The sequence below is a fragment of the Schistocerca serialis genome, chromosome 7, assembly GCF_023864345.2.
Source record: "Schistocerca serialis cubense isolate TAMUIC-IGC-003099 chromosome 7, iqSchSeri2.2, whole genome shotgun sequence".
Taxonomy (NCBI): Eukaryota; Metazoa; Arthropoda; class Insecta; order Orthoptera; family Acrididae; genus Schistocerca; species Schistocerca serialis.
This window is the reverse complement of record NC_064644.1, coordinates 175,322,367-175,338,283: the sequence shown is the minus strand read 5'-3', so window position 1 is coordinate 175,338,283 and position 15,917 is coordinate 175,322,367. Positions and strand designations below refer to the sequence as shown.

The 15,917-nt window shown below is 43.5% G+C and overlaps 1 protein-coding gene across 1 annotated transcript in view; it reads right to left on the bottom strand.

Moving 5' to 3' along the window:
* Positions 1 to 15,917, bottom strand: part of LOC126412249 (nose resistant to fluoxetine protein 6-like) — a 385,456-nt gene that overhangs the window by 204,660 nt on the left and 164,879 nt on the right. The window contains exon 4 of the mRNA XM_050081747.1: positions 2,027 to 2,169. Coding sequence (XP_049937704.1) covers positions 2,027 to 2,169 — 143 coding nt within the window. The remainder of the gene's footprint in view (positions 1 to 2,026; positions 2,170 to 15,917) is intronic.

Here is a 15,917-nt window from a genome sequence, read left to right as displayed (position 1 = left end):
AATAATGGTAGTTATCAGATACAACCGAATTATACAATATTAGTACCGTTGTTCTTGGCTTAAACACGTCGTGTCGTCTCCCCTCCCGCTTCTCCTCCGAAAAGATAAAATTTTATTGGATACACAGTGATGACAAGCCTTTTAGTTAGAAATACGGTATCAGTTGAAATCCCTTGCTGGTAGTACTCAACACATCGTGTGAATGAAGAGCTACTTGTGGTTTTCAAGAACGATTTTCTCAAAATCTGTGTTGACCATGTGTCAATAGACCTTTCCTTTCGAGGTAATTCATAATGTTCGAACACAATATATGTTCGAGAATCCTGCTCCATATCGACGTTAATGACATGGGCCTGTAATTGATTGTATTTTTCTACTACGTCTCCTGCATATTGGTGTGACCTGTGCAACTTTTCAGCCTTTGAGTACGGATCTTTCGTAGAGCGAGCCTTTGTATATCGCATCAGGATTCTCTACGTAGTTGGTGAACAATCTGGACGTGAAGACTTACTTTTATTGACTGATTTAAGATGCTTCACTTCACTGAGGATACCTACTTCTAAAGTACTCACGTTGGCAGCTGTTCTTGATACGAATTCTGGAATTTTTTTTTTATGGGACTTAACATCTATGGTCATCAGTCCCCTAGAACTTAGAACTACTTAAACCTAACTAACCTAAGGACATCACACAACAGCCAGTCATCACGAGGCAGAGAGAATCCCTGACCCAGCCGGGAATCGAACCCGGGAACCCGGGCGTGGGAAGCGAGAACGCTACCGCACGACCACGAGCTGCGGACTGAATTCTGGAATATGTAGTTCGTCTTCTTTGGTGAAGGAATTTCGGATGGCTGTGTTTAGAAACTCTGCTTTAACAGCACTGTTACCGATAGTGTTTCCATTGCTATCGTGCAGAGAAGACATTGATTGTGTTTTTTCGATAGCAAACTTAACATAAAACCAAAATCTCTTTGGATATTCTTGGCAGATTCCGAGACAGTTTCTTTGTGGAAACTGTTATAAGTCACATTGAAGTCCATGCTAGATTTCAAGCTTCTGTAAAATATCTCCAGTCTTGAGGATATTGCGTTCCTTTATATTTGTCACTCGTTTTTCGTTGTTTCTGCAACGATGTTCTGACCTGATCTGTGTACCATGAGGGATCAGCTCCGTCATTTGTGTGAATTCGTAGGGGCCTGCAGAATGTCCGAGACGAGACGTGTCAGTGAAGAAAGCACGGTGAGTCGATGGGCTAGGCACCTGTCATCATCGCAAAAATGTCGCGTGAACCTATCTCCCGCTTGCCGGCCGGCAGCACACAGCTGTGACTCCTGCGGTGTTGGGACGTGTGGACACTATCATTCGGAGCCACCGACGGATCACAACCATACATTTCGCGGCACAAGGTCCATATGCAGCAACAAAAATTTTTAATCATCTGCCCCATAATACAAAATGTCTGACATGTAGCGAAGAAAGTTTTAAATCTAATTTAAGATTATTTCTCCTGGAGATCTCAACGAATTTCTACTGAAAAACTGGTAGCCAGTAAAAAATTAAATATATAAATAAAATAAAATGAAATAAAATACAATAATAATAATAATAATAATAATAAAATTTAGTACACTAGCGTGAGAATCACTAAAAATATTCTGCTTATGAATGTTAACACTAACCATTAATGTATATCTTGTAAACTGAGTCATTCTACATCATTTCGATAAAAGAATCTTTCAGATGCCCTAAGGAACTTTTAACTAAACAAAAGGGAAGAACATATCGCTATGCCCAGCTGCTCACCTGATGAACAATAGATCGCTGAATCGCTGAATCATCAGGAGTGTCAACATGATGATGTGTTACAAACTAAGCTCCGAAGAAATTTTAACCTCCGTTATTGTGATTTGATATGTCGGCAGTAAGTGTCACTGCTTCTAATTCCCTTCCGCGAAACTGAAGTATGGTTGTCGCTGTAATCGTGATGTTATCATAGTGTAGCCTGCGTGTCGAGGCTGCCTTACCTGCTGGGCTGACACGTGTTGCAGATGGACGCTGGCCAGGCAGTACTTGCCGCCGGCGTCCAGGCACTCGTCGAAGTTCCCCAGCAGCGCCGTGTTGCCCTCCAGCAAACCAGACACGGGCAGCTGACCCCACGACTCCAACACTGCAACACAGTTCAGGTTGACGTGGGTAACACGGCAAGACTACGTCACTGCTCACTGCCGGGTGTCAAGACTTCATCACCCACGCCACTCACGGATACACAGTGGTTGTACCAGACAACACCTTAAATTTGGATAGGATACTTCTGTCAGAAGTGTAACGCAATCATCAAGGGTTGCATAGGCATCGTAATTTGGACAGCTGCAGAATGCCCCTATAATCGAGTCAGATTGGCTTCTTACGGGAGCACAGAGAATGGCGTTAAACGGACAGGTATGTTAGAAAATTTAGAAAGGGAAATGGATAAAGTAAAGTTATATATAGAGGGAAATAGTGAAGCTCTGTAGCAGCAAGAACAGGACTTCTTTTCAGGTAAATGCATGGTTATAAATACAAAATAAAATAGGACTAATGCAGGAGAAGGTTTAATAATGAATAAGAAAATAGGAATGCTAGAAATCCACTGTGAACAGCATAGCGAACGCTTTATCTTAGCCAAGACAGACACGAAGCCCAAACTGCTGACTAGCTGTTTATTATTTCTAGAAGAAGACATGAAGATTCAGTGACATAATTTTTAAAGATGATTTAGGTAACTTAATGTATTAACAAACAAACCAACTTCATAACTTTAATGTTACAGAAGAGTAACTAGAGATATAACAATTTTTATACGAAAAGCAAAATACGAAATCAAAATTTATACTATTTTTCAGTTTTCTATTGAATAATAGAAGTTTTGAAAGAGATAAATTTTGTTTCTGCTTCTCCTAGTTCCAAAATAGGTTCTGACATGTCCCTATTACCACAAAGGCGAATAAATAAGAAGATTAATAATATTAACACTACTGTTTTTATTCACCCCTCTGTTTGGAGTAAAAAGAAATACCAAGTTTTTTAATTTTTTAAAAACATGACCTAGGTTTCAACTCTGATTATAAGTTTAAGGTTAGACACAAAATCTACAATCCCATATAATTTTGATTTTCATATTTATTTTTAAAATCATCAGTTTTTTTAAAGCTGAAAACTGATTTTATTCACTCCATTTTACGACACTTCGATTACGCTGTTGGCGAGAAGCCACTGGAAACAGTAACTTCCGTAGGACACATAGAAGTAACTAACTGCGGCACCCAAAATACAAAAAATTGCAGGAAATCGGGTGCCCGACTTAAGTTAATTGGGAGAATTTTAAAGAATTGTAGTTCATCTACGAAAGAAATAAATTACAAAATACTAACCCGAACGATCTAAAACGAAAAGACCACAAAAAACAAGTTGCAGAAAAAGAAGGTGCCAGAATTAGACTTATAGGGAGAAGGTTGAAGAAATACAGTTTATCCACGACCGAAATGGCTTGCAAAAGACTTAATTACTGGGATACATACTATGTTAAATACAAGATACTGGAAAGCTCGAAAGATATGCAGCGAGTTTCGTCACGGGATGGCATAGATGGTGCGAGAATGTTACGGATATGCTTAGCAAACTTCAGTGGCGCACGTGACAATATATATGTTGTACACCACTACGCATATAATTGTTTTAGATTCCGAGAGCGTACGTTTCAGGAAGAGTCGGCCAGCATTACACCCTTCAATACGAGTATCATGGAATGACCACAACAAGATATCGGGAGACTTGGGTGCTATGGCGGAAGTTTGACAGCATTCGTTCTTTTTGCTTACCAATGGAACAGAGAAGAGAGGAGGTGATAATGGTAGCAGACGCGCGCTCCACTGCACACGTTTAGATGACTTATTTAGTGTAGATGTAGTGCAAGCGTCCTCGGAATTTTGTGGAAAACATTGAGTCGTGGTCGTGGGCGTGGACGTGAGATCGGAGATCGGGATACTGCCTCTGTCTTGCCAGCCGTGGACGTATAGTGCGCGAACCCTAGCTCATTGTGACACTCGGAAACTTTCCACGAGTGGAGAATATTTTCTTGATTTTTGTGTTAGCCTTTGGCCCGATCCGTATTCAGAAGGTTTAATCAGGCGACCACGTGAAGCTTTCAAGTTATCAACTGGGAAAACTAGATCGAGTGATTCTTCTACGTGAAACTGAAGGCTTTTTATTTGCTGTAGAAGCGACTGAAAACACGAGACTGCCAGTGGGTAGTGGGAGGATTCCTTTACGTCCTTCTGTACAGACATTTAGTCATAGATATACTCCGGTTTGCCAGGTTAACAGAAGCTTTACCGGAAGTCCCTCCTTAACTACGAGTGTGCGGACAACGCCTGCAATTGAAACTGTAGCCTTAAAGATTGACCCGTGTTACTGTCTTACTGTTTCGGTAGTATTCATGATTATACTATAAGTTTCGTGGTACATGAAGCGCAGTCAAATGAAAGCCGAACACCCACTGCAACGGGACTGTGGAATGATTCCTTTCAAAAGTAATCACCATACACGTAAAGACACTTATCCCACCCAGAGACAGGACGATCAATTCCTGTATCGTAGAACTTGATAGGCCGCTTACGTATCCACGACTGCACCCGACTCTTGTACTTCCCCCTCCGACTGAAACCGTCGTCCACATATGCCTTTCTTCAGGTCGCCTACAACATCCACGATATATATATATATATATATATATATATATATATATATATATATATATATATATACACTCCTGGAAATTGAAACAAGAACACCGTGAATTCATTGTCCCAGGAAGGGGAAACTTTATTGACACATTCCTGGGGTCAGATACATCACATGATCACACTGACAGAACCACAGGCACATAAGACACAGGCAACAGAGCATGCACAATGTCGGCACTAGTACAGTGTATATCCACCTTTCGCAGCAATGCAGGCTGCTATTCTCCCATGGAGACGATCGTAGAGATGCTGGATGTAGTCCTGTGGAACGGCTTGCCATGCCATTTCCACCTGGCGCCTCAGTTGGACCAGTGTTCGTGCTGGACGCGCAGACCGCATGAGACGACGCTTCATCCAGTCCCAAACATGCTCAATGGGGGACAGATCCGGAGATCTTGCTGGCCAGGGTAGTTGACTTACACCTTCTAGAGCACGTTGGGCGGCACGGGATACCTGCGGACGTGCATTGTCCTGTTGGAACAGCAAGTTACCTTGCCGGTCTAGGAATGGTAGAACGATGGGTTCGATGACGGTTTGGATGTACCGTGCACTATTCAGTGTCCCCTCGACGATCACCAGTGGTGTACGGCCAGTGTAGGAGATCGCTCCCCACACCATGATGCCGGGTGTTGGCCCTGTGTGCCTCGGTCGTATGCAGTCCTAATTGTGGCGCTCACCTGCACGGCGCCAAACACGCATACGACCATCATTGGCACCAAGGCAGAAGCGACTCTCATCGCTGAAGACGACACGTCTCCATTCGTCCCTCCATTCACGCCTGTCGCGACACAACTGGAGGCGGGCTGCACGATGTCGGGGCGTGAGCGGAAGACGGCCTAACGGTGTGCGGGACCGTAGCCCAGCTTCATGGAGACGGTTGCGAATGGTCCTCGCCGATACCCCAGGAGCAACAGTGTCCCTAATTTTCTGGGAAGTGGCGGTGCGGTCCCCTACGGCACTGCATAGGATCCTACGGTATTGGCGTGCGTCCGTGCGTCGCTGCGGTCCGGTCCCAGGTCGACGGGCACGTGCACCTTCCGCCGACCACTGGCGACAACATCGATGTACTGTGGAGACCTCACGCCCCACGTGTTGAGCAATTCGGCGGTACGTCCACCCGTCCTCCCGCATGCCCACTATACGCCCTCGCTCAAAGTCCGTCAACTGCACATACGGTTCACGTCCACGCTGTCGCGGCATGCTACCAGTGTTAAAGACTGCGATGGAGCTCCGTATGCCACGGCAAACTGGCTGACACTGACGGCGGCGGTGCACAAATGCTGCGCAGCTAGCGCCATTCGACGGCCAACACCGCGGTTCCTGGTGTGTCCGCTGTGCCGTGCGTGTGATCATTGCTTGTACAGCCCTCTCGCAGTGTCCGGAGCAAGTATGGTGGGTCTGACACACCGGTGTCAATGTGTTCTTTTTTCCATTTCCAGGAGTGTATATATATATATATATATATATATATATATATATATATATATATATATAATCTATGTCATTCTTTTCTTTTGTTTTGTACCCTTTTGTCGTCATCTTCTGATGTACGTTGCCGACGCAAGACGCGAATCGATTTGAGGTCTGTTAAAGAAAAACATTTAATGCAAAATTATTGTAGTTTTATGTTCATTTGCTGTCTGAGGTGTGGGGCTGATCTGCTATTCTGTTATTCTGCGCAACGGATTAATCTGAGATGTACCCTTTACCCTATGGCTCCTGCAAGATGCAGTTTCCACCCCCACACTACTACAGAAGTCAGACAGACGCTCCTAACGTTCTAATGAGAAATGCCTGAAAAACTTTCAGCAATAAATATCTTCTGGAGTCGTCCGCTGTAAGGAAATGACCTATAATTCACCAAATGTCTTACGTTACTAGTAGGATACTTGGGTACTGGAGTAGTGCTAGTTAGTGTAAGAAAAACATGAGACTAACGAAACTTATTATATATTTTTGCAAAATTCTGAAAAATCACAATGGCACTTTTAGTTATGAATTGAACAAGTTATATCCTGGTTCTTTTCGGAATGTGAAGTTACCTCTCAAGGATAGGATTCGCTAATGAAATTTCTATACAAAGTTTAAGATGCTTGTTGCGTTCGCAGAATGGCTGAGAGGCGCGCCTACTCAACTTGAATAATCATCCTTTAGAATGTTGCTAGGTATGGTCGAGGCTGTCGCGTGTGAAATGCAGTGAAGTGTACTGTTGTGGGGGAAATATGGAGCTCGCAATAGCTGTAGCGCACAATAGCGTAAGCTGCGATGACTGCTGTCTGCGCCGCTCGCTGCTGACAAATAAGTTAACTCTCGTGCCGGACTTAGACTAGAACTCGGGACCTTTGACTTTCGCGGGCAAGTAGAGCACTTGCCCGCGAAAGGCAAAGGTCCCGAGTTCGAGTCTCGATCCGGCACACAGTTTTAATCTGCCAGGTAGATTCATATCAGCGCACACTCCGCTGTAGAGTGAAAATTTCATTCTAAAGATAACTCTCCTTCTATCTGGATTGACCTTCGCCAATCAAATTCTCCCTATGTCTTGATGAAGTCAAGGATTCCTATTCGCCCCTAGTCTAACTATTGGCGTGGTACACCGGTCAGATAACCAGTCCACCGCGATGACACTCAAAATTCGCTCGCAGGCGTTTAACTATAACTCTGTCCGTTCACACCGCACAACAAGTGTGTCGGCCAACACAGTGAACAACGCTTAATCGCAAGGACTTAATATAGAGTCGCCCTTTGATTCGCTCTCGAAAGAGGTGTTCTCCCAGTGAAGTTCTGAGGAGAGACTTGTTCCTCGCTCTTTCGAGTACACGTACGAGCGCGCACGCTCTCGTTACGTGTTCTCGCTCCAAGAGCGACAACGGAACGGCCCCTCTCCACATCAGACGTGAAGGTGTATATCTTTCGGTCTCTTCCATTATTCCTTCAGCTCAAGGCGTCAGAAATATAGTCTGCCAATCAGCATTGCTCTTCTAAAACGGGAGAATGACGTTTCGTTTAAGGCGACCAATCCGGAAACTTGTAGCTTTGGCGTTTGGCGTTTGCTGTCTCCCTGTGAAAATCTCTGAAACTGTGTGGTATCTTTGTAAAGATTGTGTAGGCTGGCCGCTCCCACACAATGTAGCGGAATTTGCTTTTAAGCCGAACACGGGGTCGTTCCCCCTTTTCACTCGGGCTCACGCTGTCTGCTACGGGTGGTCACCGGCCGACATGGGCTGGGTCGTCCTCTGAACGGCCTGGCGTCCCGCTGTGCGGCCTCTCCCCTGAACTAAAAGCTCTTGTGACCGTCGTATCTGGAACGTATGTGTGCACGCCAGCCTCGAGTATTTAAACCACGGTGCGCTCACTTGTCAATTGCATATAGTTTACATGAATTCGTACAACATTGACTTTACCTTATCGAGTTTGGCTTCGAATGAAGCGTTTTGATGTGCGGAACATGATTGTGAGGGCGGAACATGTAAACAATGAAGGTCAGGAGACCGCGACGTTTTACAGCTGGTAAAAAAACAAATAGAGCCAAATGCGTTAAAACTGTTTATGATTAATTATTGAAAAATCACTTCCTCTTTTAATTATAATTTTGTATTAATTGTCTTATCATAGCTGAAAGAAGCGCAGCCATTGTTAGTTGCAATTATATAGCAACTTCGTCCGTACTTCTGGTCGAAATATCAAGGGTTTGTGTTAAACTAACAGTATTAATAATTTCTTTTGGTGGCATCAATTTAAATGATTAATTATTTATTGAGCAATGGAAAATCTTAATTAAAAAAGAAATCCTCTATCTTTTGTTTGCCGCCATCTTAACTTTTATCTCAGCGGCAAATTTAAATTACTTGAAACTGCAAACAATATTCCGATGTGTAAGAAATAAATGCGCACGTGGTACTGAACTCCATTTATATATAAAAAAAAATCGAATCAGACTGCATCCTCTAAGATCAGTGCTGACGGTATTTATTGTTGAACAAGATTTCATTGCTGATGTATGAGACCAAAATTAAACTATACATCAATCACGGAGAAAAATATTTCTGGTAGCATACGTCAGTGTTGTGTGCGGGTGATATTCTGTGGTTCCTTTTCATGATCAATTTGCTAAGAATAACTAAATCCATCAAAGACAAAAATTATAAAAGCTCTGATGTACGATCTGTAATTTTAGTGATATGAACACAACTTACAGTCAACATTATTACACTACGTCAGGTGGAATTCTTGTGCAATTTTAACAAAATAATTATCTGGGAGAAGTTGTAGTATGAATATTGCATTATATATGTGTATAATATTGTCAGTATCATTTACAAAATCAAATCAATGCAACTGCTAAATAACAGAGTGAATTCAAAACGCAGAATTCCATAGAGTATCATATCATCCATACTCATTGCATTTGTCCATGTTGATGATAAGCGAAACCGCCACACTGGCGCCCAAACAGGGACCACCAATGCACATTTGTTCATTTAAATGAAATAATAACCCAAAAAATTTGTAATTTATTACTGGTATAAATTGCCACAGCAATTTATTAATGATTTTTATGCATTGTTTTTCACGAATATTGACATCTGTACACTGAGTTGCTGTACTACTAATACTAGAACTGTTACGACAGAAGAATCATGTAAAGACTGCTGACCACTGCAGAAGAGTATGTGGGTAGAACCTGGGTCCATGTATGTTTAGTATAACTTCCAACCGTACAAACGGAACATTCGATCCATTCATGTTAGATTCAACACCAGCAGTCATAAGTAGTAGAGATTCAATAAACCGGCTGTGAGAAAGTTACTGTTAATATATATATATATATATATATATATATATATATATATATATATATATATATATATATATATACACTCCTGGAAATGGAAAAAAGAACACATTGACACCGGTGTGTCAGACCCACCATACTTGCTCCGGACACTGCGAGAGGGCTGTACAAGCAATGATCACACGCACGGCACAGCGGACACACCAGGAACCGCGGTGTTGGCCGTCGAATGGCGCTAGCTGCGCAGCATTTGTGCACCGCCGCCGTCAGTGTCAGCCAGTTTGCCGTGGCATACGGAGCTCCATCGCAGTCTTTAACACTGGTAGCATGCCACGACAGCGTGGACGTGAACCGTATGTGCAGTTGACGGACTTTGAGCGAGGGCGTATAGTGGGCATGCGGGAGGCCGAATGGACGTACCGCCGAATTGCTCAACACGTGGGGCGTGAGGTCTCCACAGTACATCGATGTTGTCGCCAGTGGTCGGCGGAAGGTGCACGTGCCCGTCGACCTGGGACTGGACCGCAGTGACGCACGGATGCACGCCAAGACCGTAGGATCCTACGCAGTGCCGTAGGGGACCGCACCGCCAATTCCCAGCAAATTAGGGACACTGTTGCTCCTGGGGTATCGGCGAGGACCATTCGCAACCGTCTCCATGAAGCTGGGCTATGGTCCCGCACACCGTTAGGCCGTCTTCCGCTCACGCCCCAACATCGTGCAGCCCGCCTCCAGTGGTGTCGCGACAGGCGTGAATGGAGGGACGAATGGAGACGTGTCGTCTTCAGCGATGAGAGTCGCTTCTGCCTTGGTGCCAATGATGGTCGTATGCGTGTTTGGCGCCGTGCAGGTGAGCGCCACAATCAGGACTGCATACGACCGAGGCACACAGGGCCAACACCCGGCATCATGGTGTGGGGAGCGATCTCCTACACTGGCCGTACACCACTGGTGATCGTCGAGGGGACACTGAATAGTGCACGGTACATCCAAACCGTCATCGAACCCATCGTTCTACCATTCCTAGACCGGCAAGGGAACTTGCTGTTCCAACAGGACAATGCACGTCCGCATGTATCCCATGCCACCCAACGTGCTCTAGAAGGTGTAAGTCAACTACCCTGGCCAGCAAGATCTCCGGATCTGTCCCCCATTGAGCATGTTTGGGACTGGATGAAGCGTCGTCTCACGCGGTCTGCACGTCCAGCACGAACGCTGGTCCAACTGAGGCGCCAGGTGGAAATGGCATGGCAAGCCGTTCCACAGGACTACATCCAGCATCTCTACGATCGTCTCCATGGGAGAATAGCAGCCTGCATTGCTGCGAAAGGTGGATATACACTGTACTAGTGCCGACATTGTGCATGCTCTGTTGCCTGTGTCTATGTGGCTGTGGTTCTGTCAGTGTGATCATGTGATGTATCTGACCCCAGGAATGTGTCAATAAAGTTTCCCCTTCCTGGGACAATGAATTCACGGTGCTCTTCAATTTCCAGGAGTGTATATATAGGGTGAGTCACCTAACATTCCCGCTGGATATATTTCGTGAACCACATCAAATACTGATGAATCGATTCCACAGACCGATCGTGAGGAGAGGGGCTAGCGTAATTGTTTAATACAAACCATAAAAAAATGCACGGAAGTATGTTTTTTAACACAAACCTACGTTTTTTTAAATGGAACCCCATTAGTTTTGTTAGCACATCTGAACATATAAACAAATACGTAATCAGTTCCGTTTGTTGCATTGTAAAATGTTAATTACATCCGGAGATATTGTAACCTAAAGTTGACGCTTGAGTACCACTCCTCCGCTGTTCGATCGTGTGTATCGGAGAGCACCGAATTACGTAGGGATCCAAAGGGAACGGTGATGGACCTTAGGTATGGAAGAGACTGGAACAGCACATTACGTCCACATGCTAACACCTTTTTATTGGTCATTTTCACTGACGCACATGTACATTACCATGAGGGGTGAGGTACACGTACCCACATGCTTTCCGTTTTCAATTACGGAGTGGAATAGAGTGTGTCTCGACATGGCAGGCCAATATATGTTCAATGTGGTGGCCATCATTTGCTGCCCACAATTGCAATCTCTGGCGTAATGAATGTCGTACACGCCGCAGTACATCTGGTGTAATGTCGCCGCAGGTTGCCACAATACGTTGTTTCATATCCTCTGGGGTTGTAGGCACATCACGGTACACATTCTCCTTTAACGTACCCCACAGAAAGAAGTCCAGAGGTGTAAGATGAGGAGAACGGGCTGGCCAACTTATGCGTCCTCCACGTCCTATGAAACGCCCGTCGAACATCCTGTCAAGGGTCAGCCTAGTGTTAATTGCGGAATGTGCAGGTGCACCATCATGCTGATACCACATACGTCGACGCGTTTCCAGTGGGACATTTTCGAGCAATGTTGGCAGATCATTCTGTAGAAACGCGATGTATGTTGCAGCTGTTTGGGCCCCTGCAATGAAGTGAGGACCAATGAGGTGGTCGCCAATGATTCCGCACCATACATTTACAGTCCACGGTCGCTGTCGCTCTACCTGTCTGAGCCAGCGAGGATTGTCCTCGGACCAGTAATGCATGTTCCGTAGATTCACTGCCCTGTGGTTTGTGAAACCCGCTTCATTGGTAAACAGTTAGAACTGCAACACATTCTCTGTTAATGCCCATTGACAGAATTGCACTCGATGATTAAAGTCATCACCATGTAATTGCTGATGTAGTGACACATGAAACAGGTGAAAGCGGTGACGATGCAGTATGCGCATGACACTACTTTGACTCAGTCCACTGGCTCTCGCAATGTCTCGTGTACTCATGTGTGGGTTCTTGGCAGAGGCGGCTAACACACCAACTGCACCCGCTTCTCCTGTGACGGGCCTGTTACAGACCCGTTTGCGTGCTACGACCATACCTGTTGCATGCAGTTGGCGGTAGATGTTTTGCAATATGCGGCACATTGGATGCTCTCTGTCCGGATACCGTTCTGCATACACCCTGCAGGCTTCAACTGCATTTCGTCGACACTCGCCATAGATGAGTATCATCTCCGCCTTTTCAGAGTTCGAATACACCATGGTCACAGTTCCTACAACACTACACTATCACAGATGTCTGGTAACACGGTGTACTACAGTTGGTCTGCGTGCGGAGACGAATGCAGAATAACAATAGCAGCAAGCGCTACATGCGGACTCGACAACAGCTAGACCAAACCACAACAGTGCACTACAGCCACACTCGTAAACACGGTCGTCATCGTAAACATGTCCCTGCAGATGCTGCTTGCCGACCGCGGCCCATGTTTGTTACAACACGCAACTGAACGTCGCAGGTTTCAAGCGTCAACTTTAGGTTACAATATCTCCGGATGTAATTAACATTTTACAATGCAACAAACGGCACTGATTACGTATTTGTTTATATGCTCAGATGTGCTAACAAAACTAACGTGGTTCCATTTAAAAAAACGTAGGTTTGTGTTAAAAAACATACTTCCGTGCATTTTTGTATGGTTTGTATTAAACAATTACACTAGCCCCTCTCCTCACGTTCGGTCTGTGGAATCGGTTCGTCAGTATTTGATGTGGTTTACGAAATATATCCAGCGGTAACTCACCCTGTATATATATCGCCGACGGAAGACGCGAATCGATCTGAGGTCTGTTGAATGAAAAACATTTAACGTAAAATTATTGTAGTTTTATGTTCATTTGCTGGTAAAAAAACCACTTCCTCTTTTAATTATAATTTTGTATTAATTGTCTTATCATAGCTGCAAGAAGCGCAGCCATTGTTAGTTGCGATTATATAGCAACTTCATCTGTACTTCTGGTCGAAATATCAAGGGTTTGTGTTAAACTAATTTGCAAAACAGTATTAGTAATTTATTTTGGTGGCATCAATTTAAATGATTACTTATTTATTGAGCAAAGGAAAATCTTTATATATATATATATATATATATATATATATATATATATATATATATATATATATATATATATGTGTGTGTGTGTGTGTGTGTGTGTGTGTGTGTGTGTGTGTATTAGTTATAAGATTATTTTGTGTTGATGTATATGTGTCAGTGATATACATAGACTTGTTGTGTTATATTGTGTATGAAATGGTTAGGCCAAGGAAACTGGTTAAACCTAGTGAGGATACGGAGGCAGGAATGGTATCAGATCCTCCAGTAGAACAATCTGTTCACACTTCTACTCAGTCATTTGAGAATTTAATTACCGATGACAATTTTGTAGATTATGTTTTGACAGGTAGTGAGACTGAAGAGCTGTCGAAGCAAACTGGCACTCCACCAGTCAATCAGTTAGAAAATAGAGACACTATTTGTACCGTCCCAGGGGCACAAATGCACAACACACACGCTATGCAGTTACAGGATATGTTAACAGTATTATTCGACAATTTTACTATCCAGGAAAGGGAAGAAAGAGCTAGAGAGCTGGAACGTCAAACAGCATTATTCGAAAAATTTACTATCCAGCAGAGGGAAGAAAGTGCTAGAGAGAGACAGGAACAATAAATTAAAGACCAAGAAAGGGAAAGGAAATTAGTTGAAAATATCAACAACATATTTCTTAAAACAGATGAGGAAATTGTCCGCCAGATCAATCAAACTTTAAACGAACGGGATAGTGCAATTACTAATCATGTGAAAAAAGAGATCGACGCAGTGAAATCCACAATCGAACCATTAGTGAAAATTCCACTTCAGGTTAGCAGCCTTCAAACTGATGTGGATAAACTTGAAAATAGATTCAAAGCTCTAACCACAGCTGTCGATACATTGCAGGAAGATATTCCTTCCGAAATTCATAGGCAAGTCAAAACCGAGATAGCCAGAGCGATGTATCCTGAAAACTGTAACCCACAAAATCTGCCAGTATGCAACAATTAGAACACTGATGCTGACAGGCCAACGCACACAAAACATTCTACACAGAATCTTGTTGTACCACAAAGAAAACCAGACTTTGCTAATCAAATGATTTTGCCACAGCAATGCGTGACAAAAAGAAACAATCATGATAACGAAGCAGAGTGTACTTGTAAAAAGGTAAATGCAACACCTGCAAATGATAGCACTGCAATGCAACTAACAACTCTGATGCATGAAGAGAGTCTCATCAAGCATCGGCAGTTTCAGATCTTCAATGAAGAAAGCAAAAGAAACGTACACCCTGTTGTATTTATCAGTAATTTCAAAAGTGTTCTCCCAAAATTATGGTCAGAAGAACAAAAGATACAATTTCTGGTATCGCATATCTCTGGTGATGCGTCATTATAGGCATTAAATGCCGCAGAAACTCGTAAAACCTTTCATGACTTTGAAAAGGCGTTTTTAGATCAATTTTGGTCGGTGTCTATTCAAGAGCGACTTCGTAAAACAGTATCCAATGCCGAAGTTTATAATCCGAAATCAGGTCCACTAAGGAAATATTTTGAAAAATATGTTAACGTGACCAGATACTGGGATGAGCCAGTTACCACTAGAGATTTGTTACGAGTACTAAAAGCCAGACTACCAATCCACATTAGAGAGAAACTGTTCAATGTTACAGACACCGACTTAAAAGAATTTTTGTCTGTAATCGATTCCTTGGATCTTGTGCAGTAGGACGCCAGAAAAACTTCTGATGTCACCAGAAATAGAAACAGTCCGAACGGAAAGAATTCATGGAATTCAAACAAGGGAAATAGGGGCGAAGCTAGTTCTAAGCACAATAAAAATAAATCTTATGGGAACAGCAGTTACAACAATAACAGTAATAGAAACCAATACAACCAAGATTGTGGTTACAACAATAATAATAACAAGGATTACAGGAAAGCCGAAGAATACCAACAGCCGAATGGTAATCCAAGGCAGCATCACAATCAGAATTCAAATTTTCATAGCGACATTAATAACCGAAAAAGACGGAATGACCACAGACCAGACAGTCCGTACAAAGATAAGCCAAAGAATATGCGCGGAGATAACGAATATTGGCGGAAACCAGCACCAAGCCATTGGCAACCGTCGCAAGGTTCTTTTAATACAGGCCAGCCGATAAACTATGTCCAAGCTATTCCGATGTCAAACACTTAATATCTACCGTGGTGGGATACAAGCAGGCCACCTCCAACTCCAACAGAAAATTCACAAAATGTGTAAATAACAGAGGTACCTTCTGATACCAAACAAAATTCACAGAAGCCGACAAACTAATTGCGGACCCTGTAGGCCTTCGCCAGGCGACCGAGGGCAACAAGGAAGGCAATAGGTCGAAGAAGCACAATATAAACATGATTCGA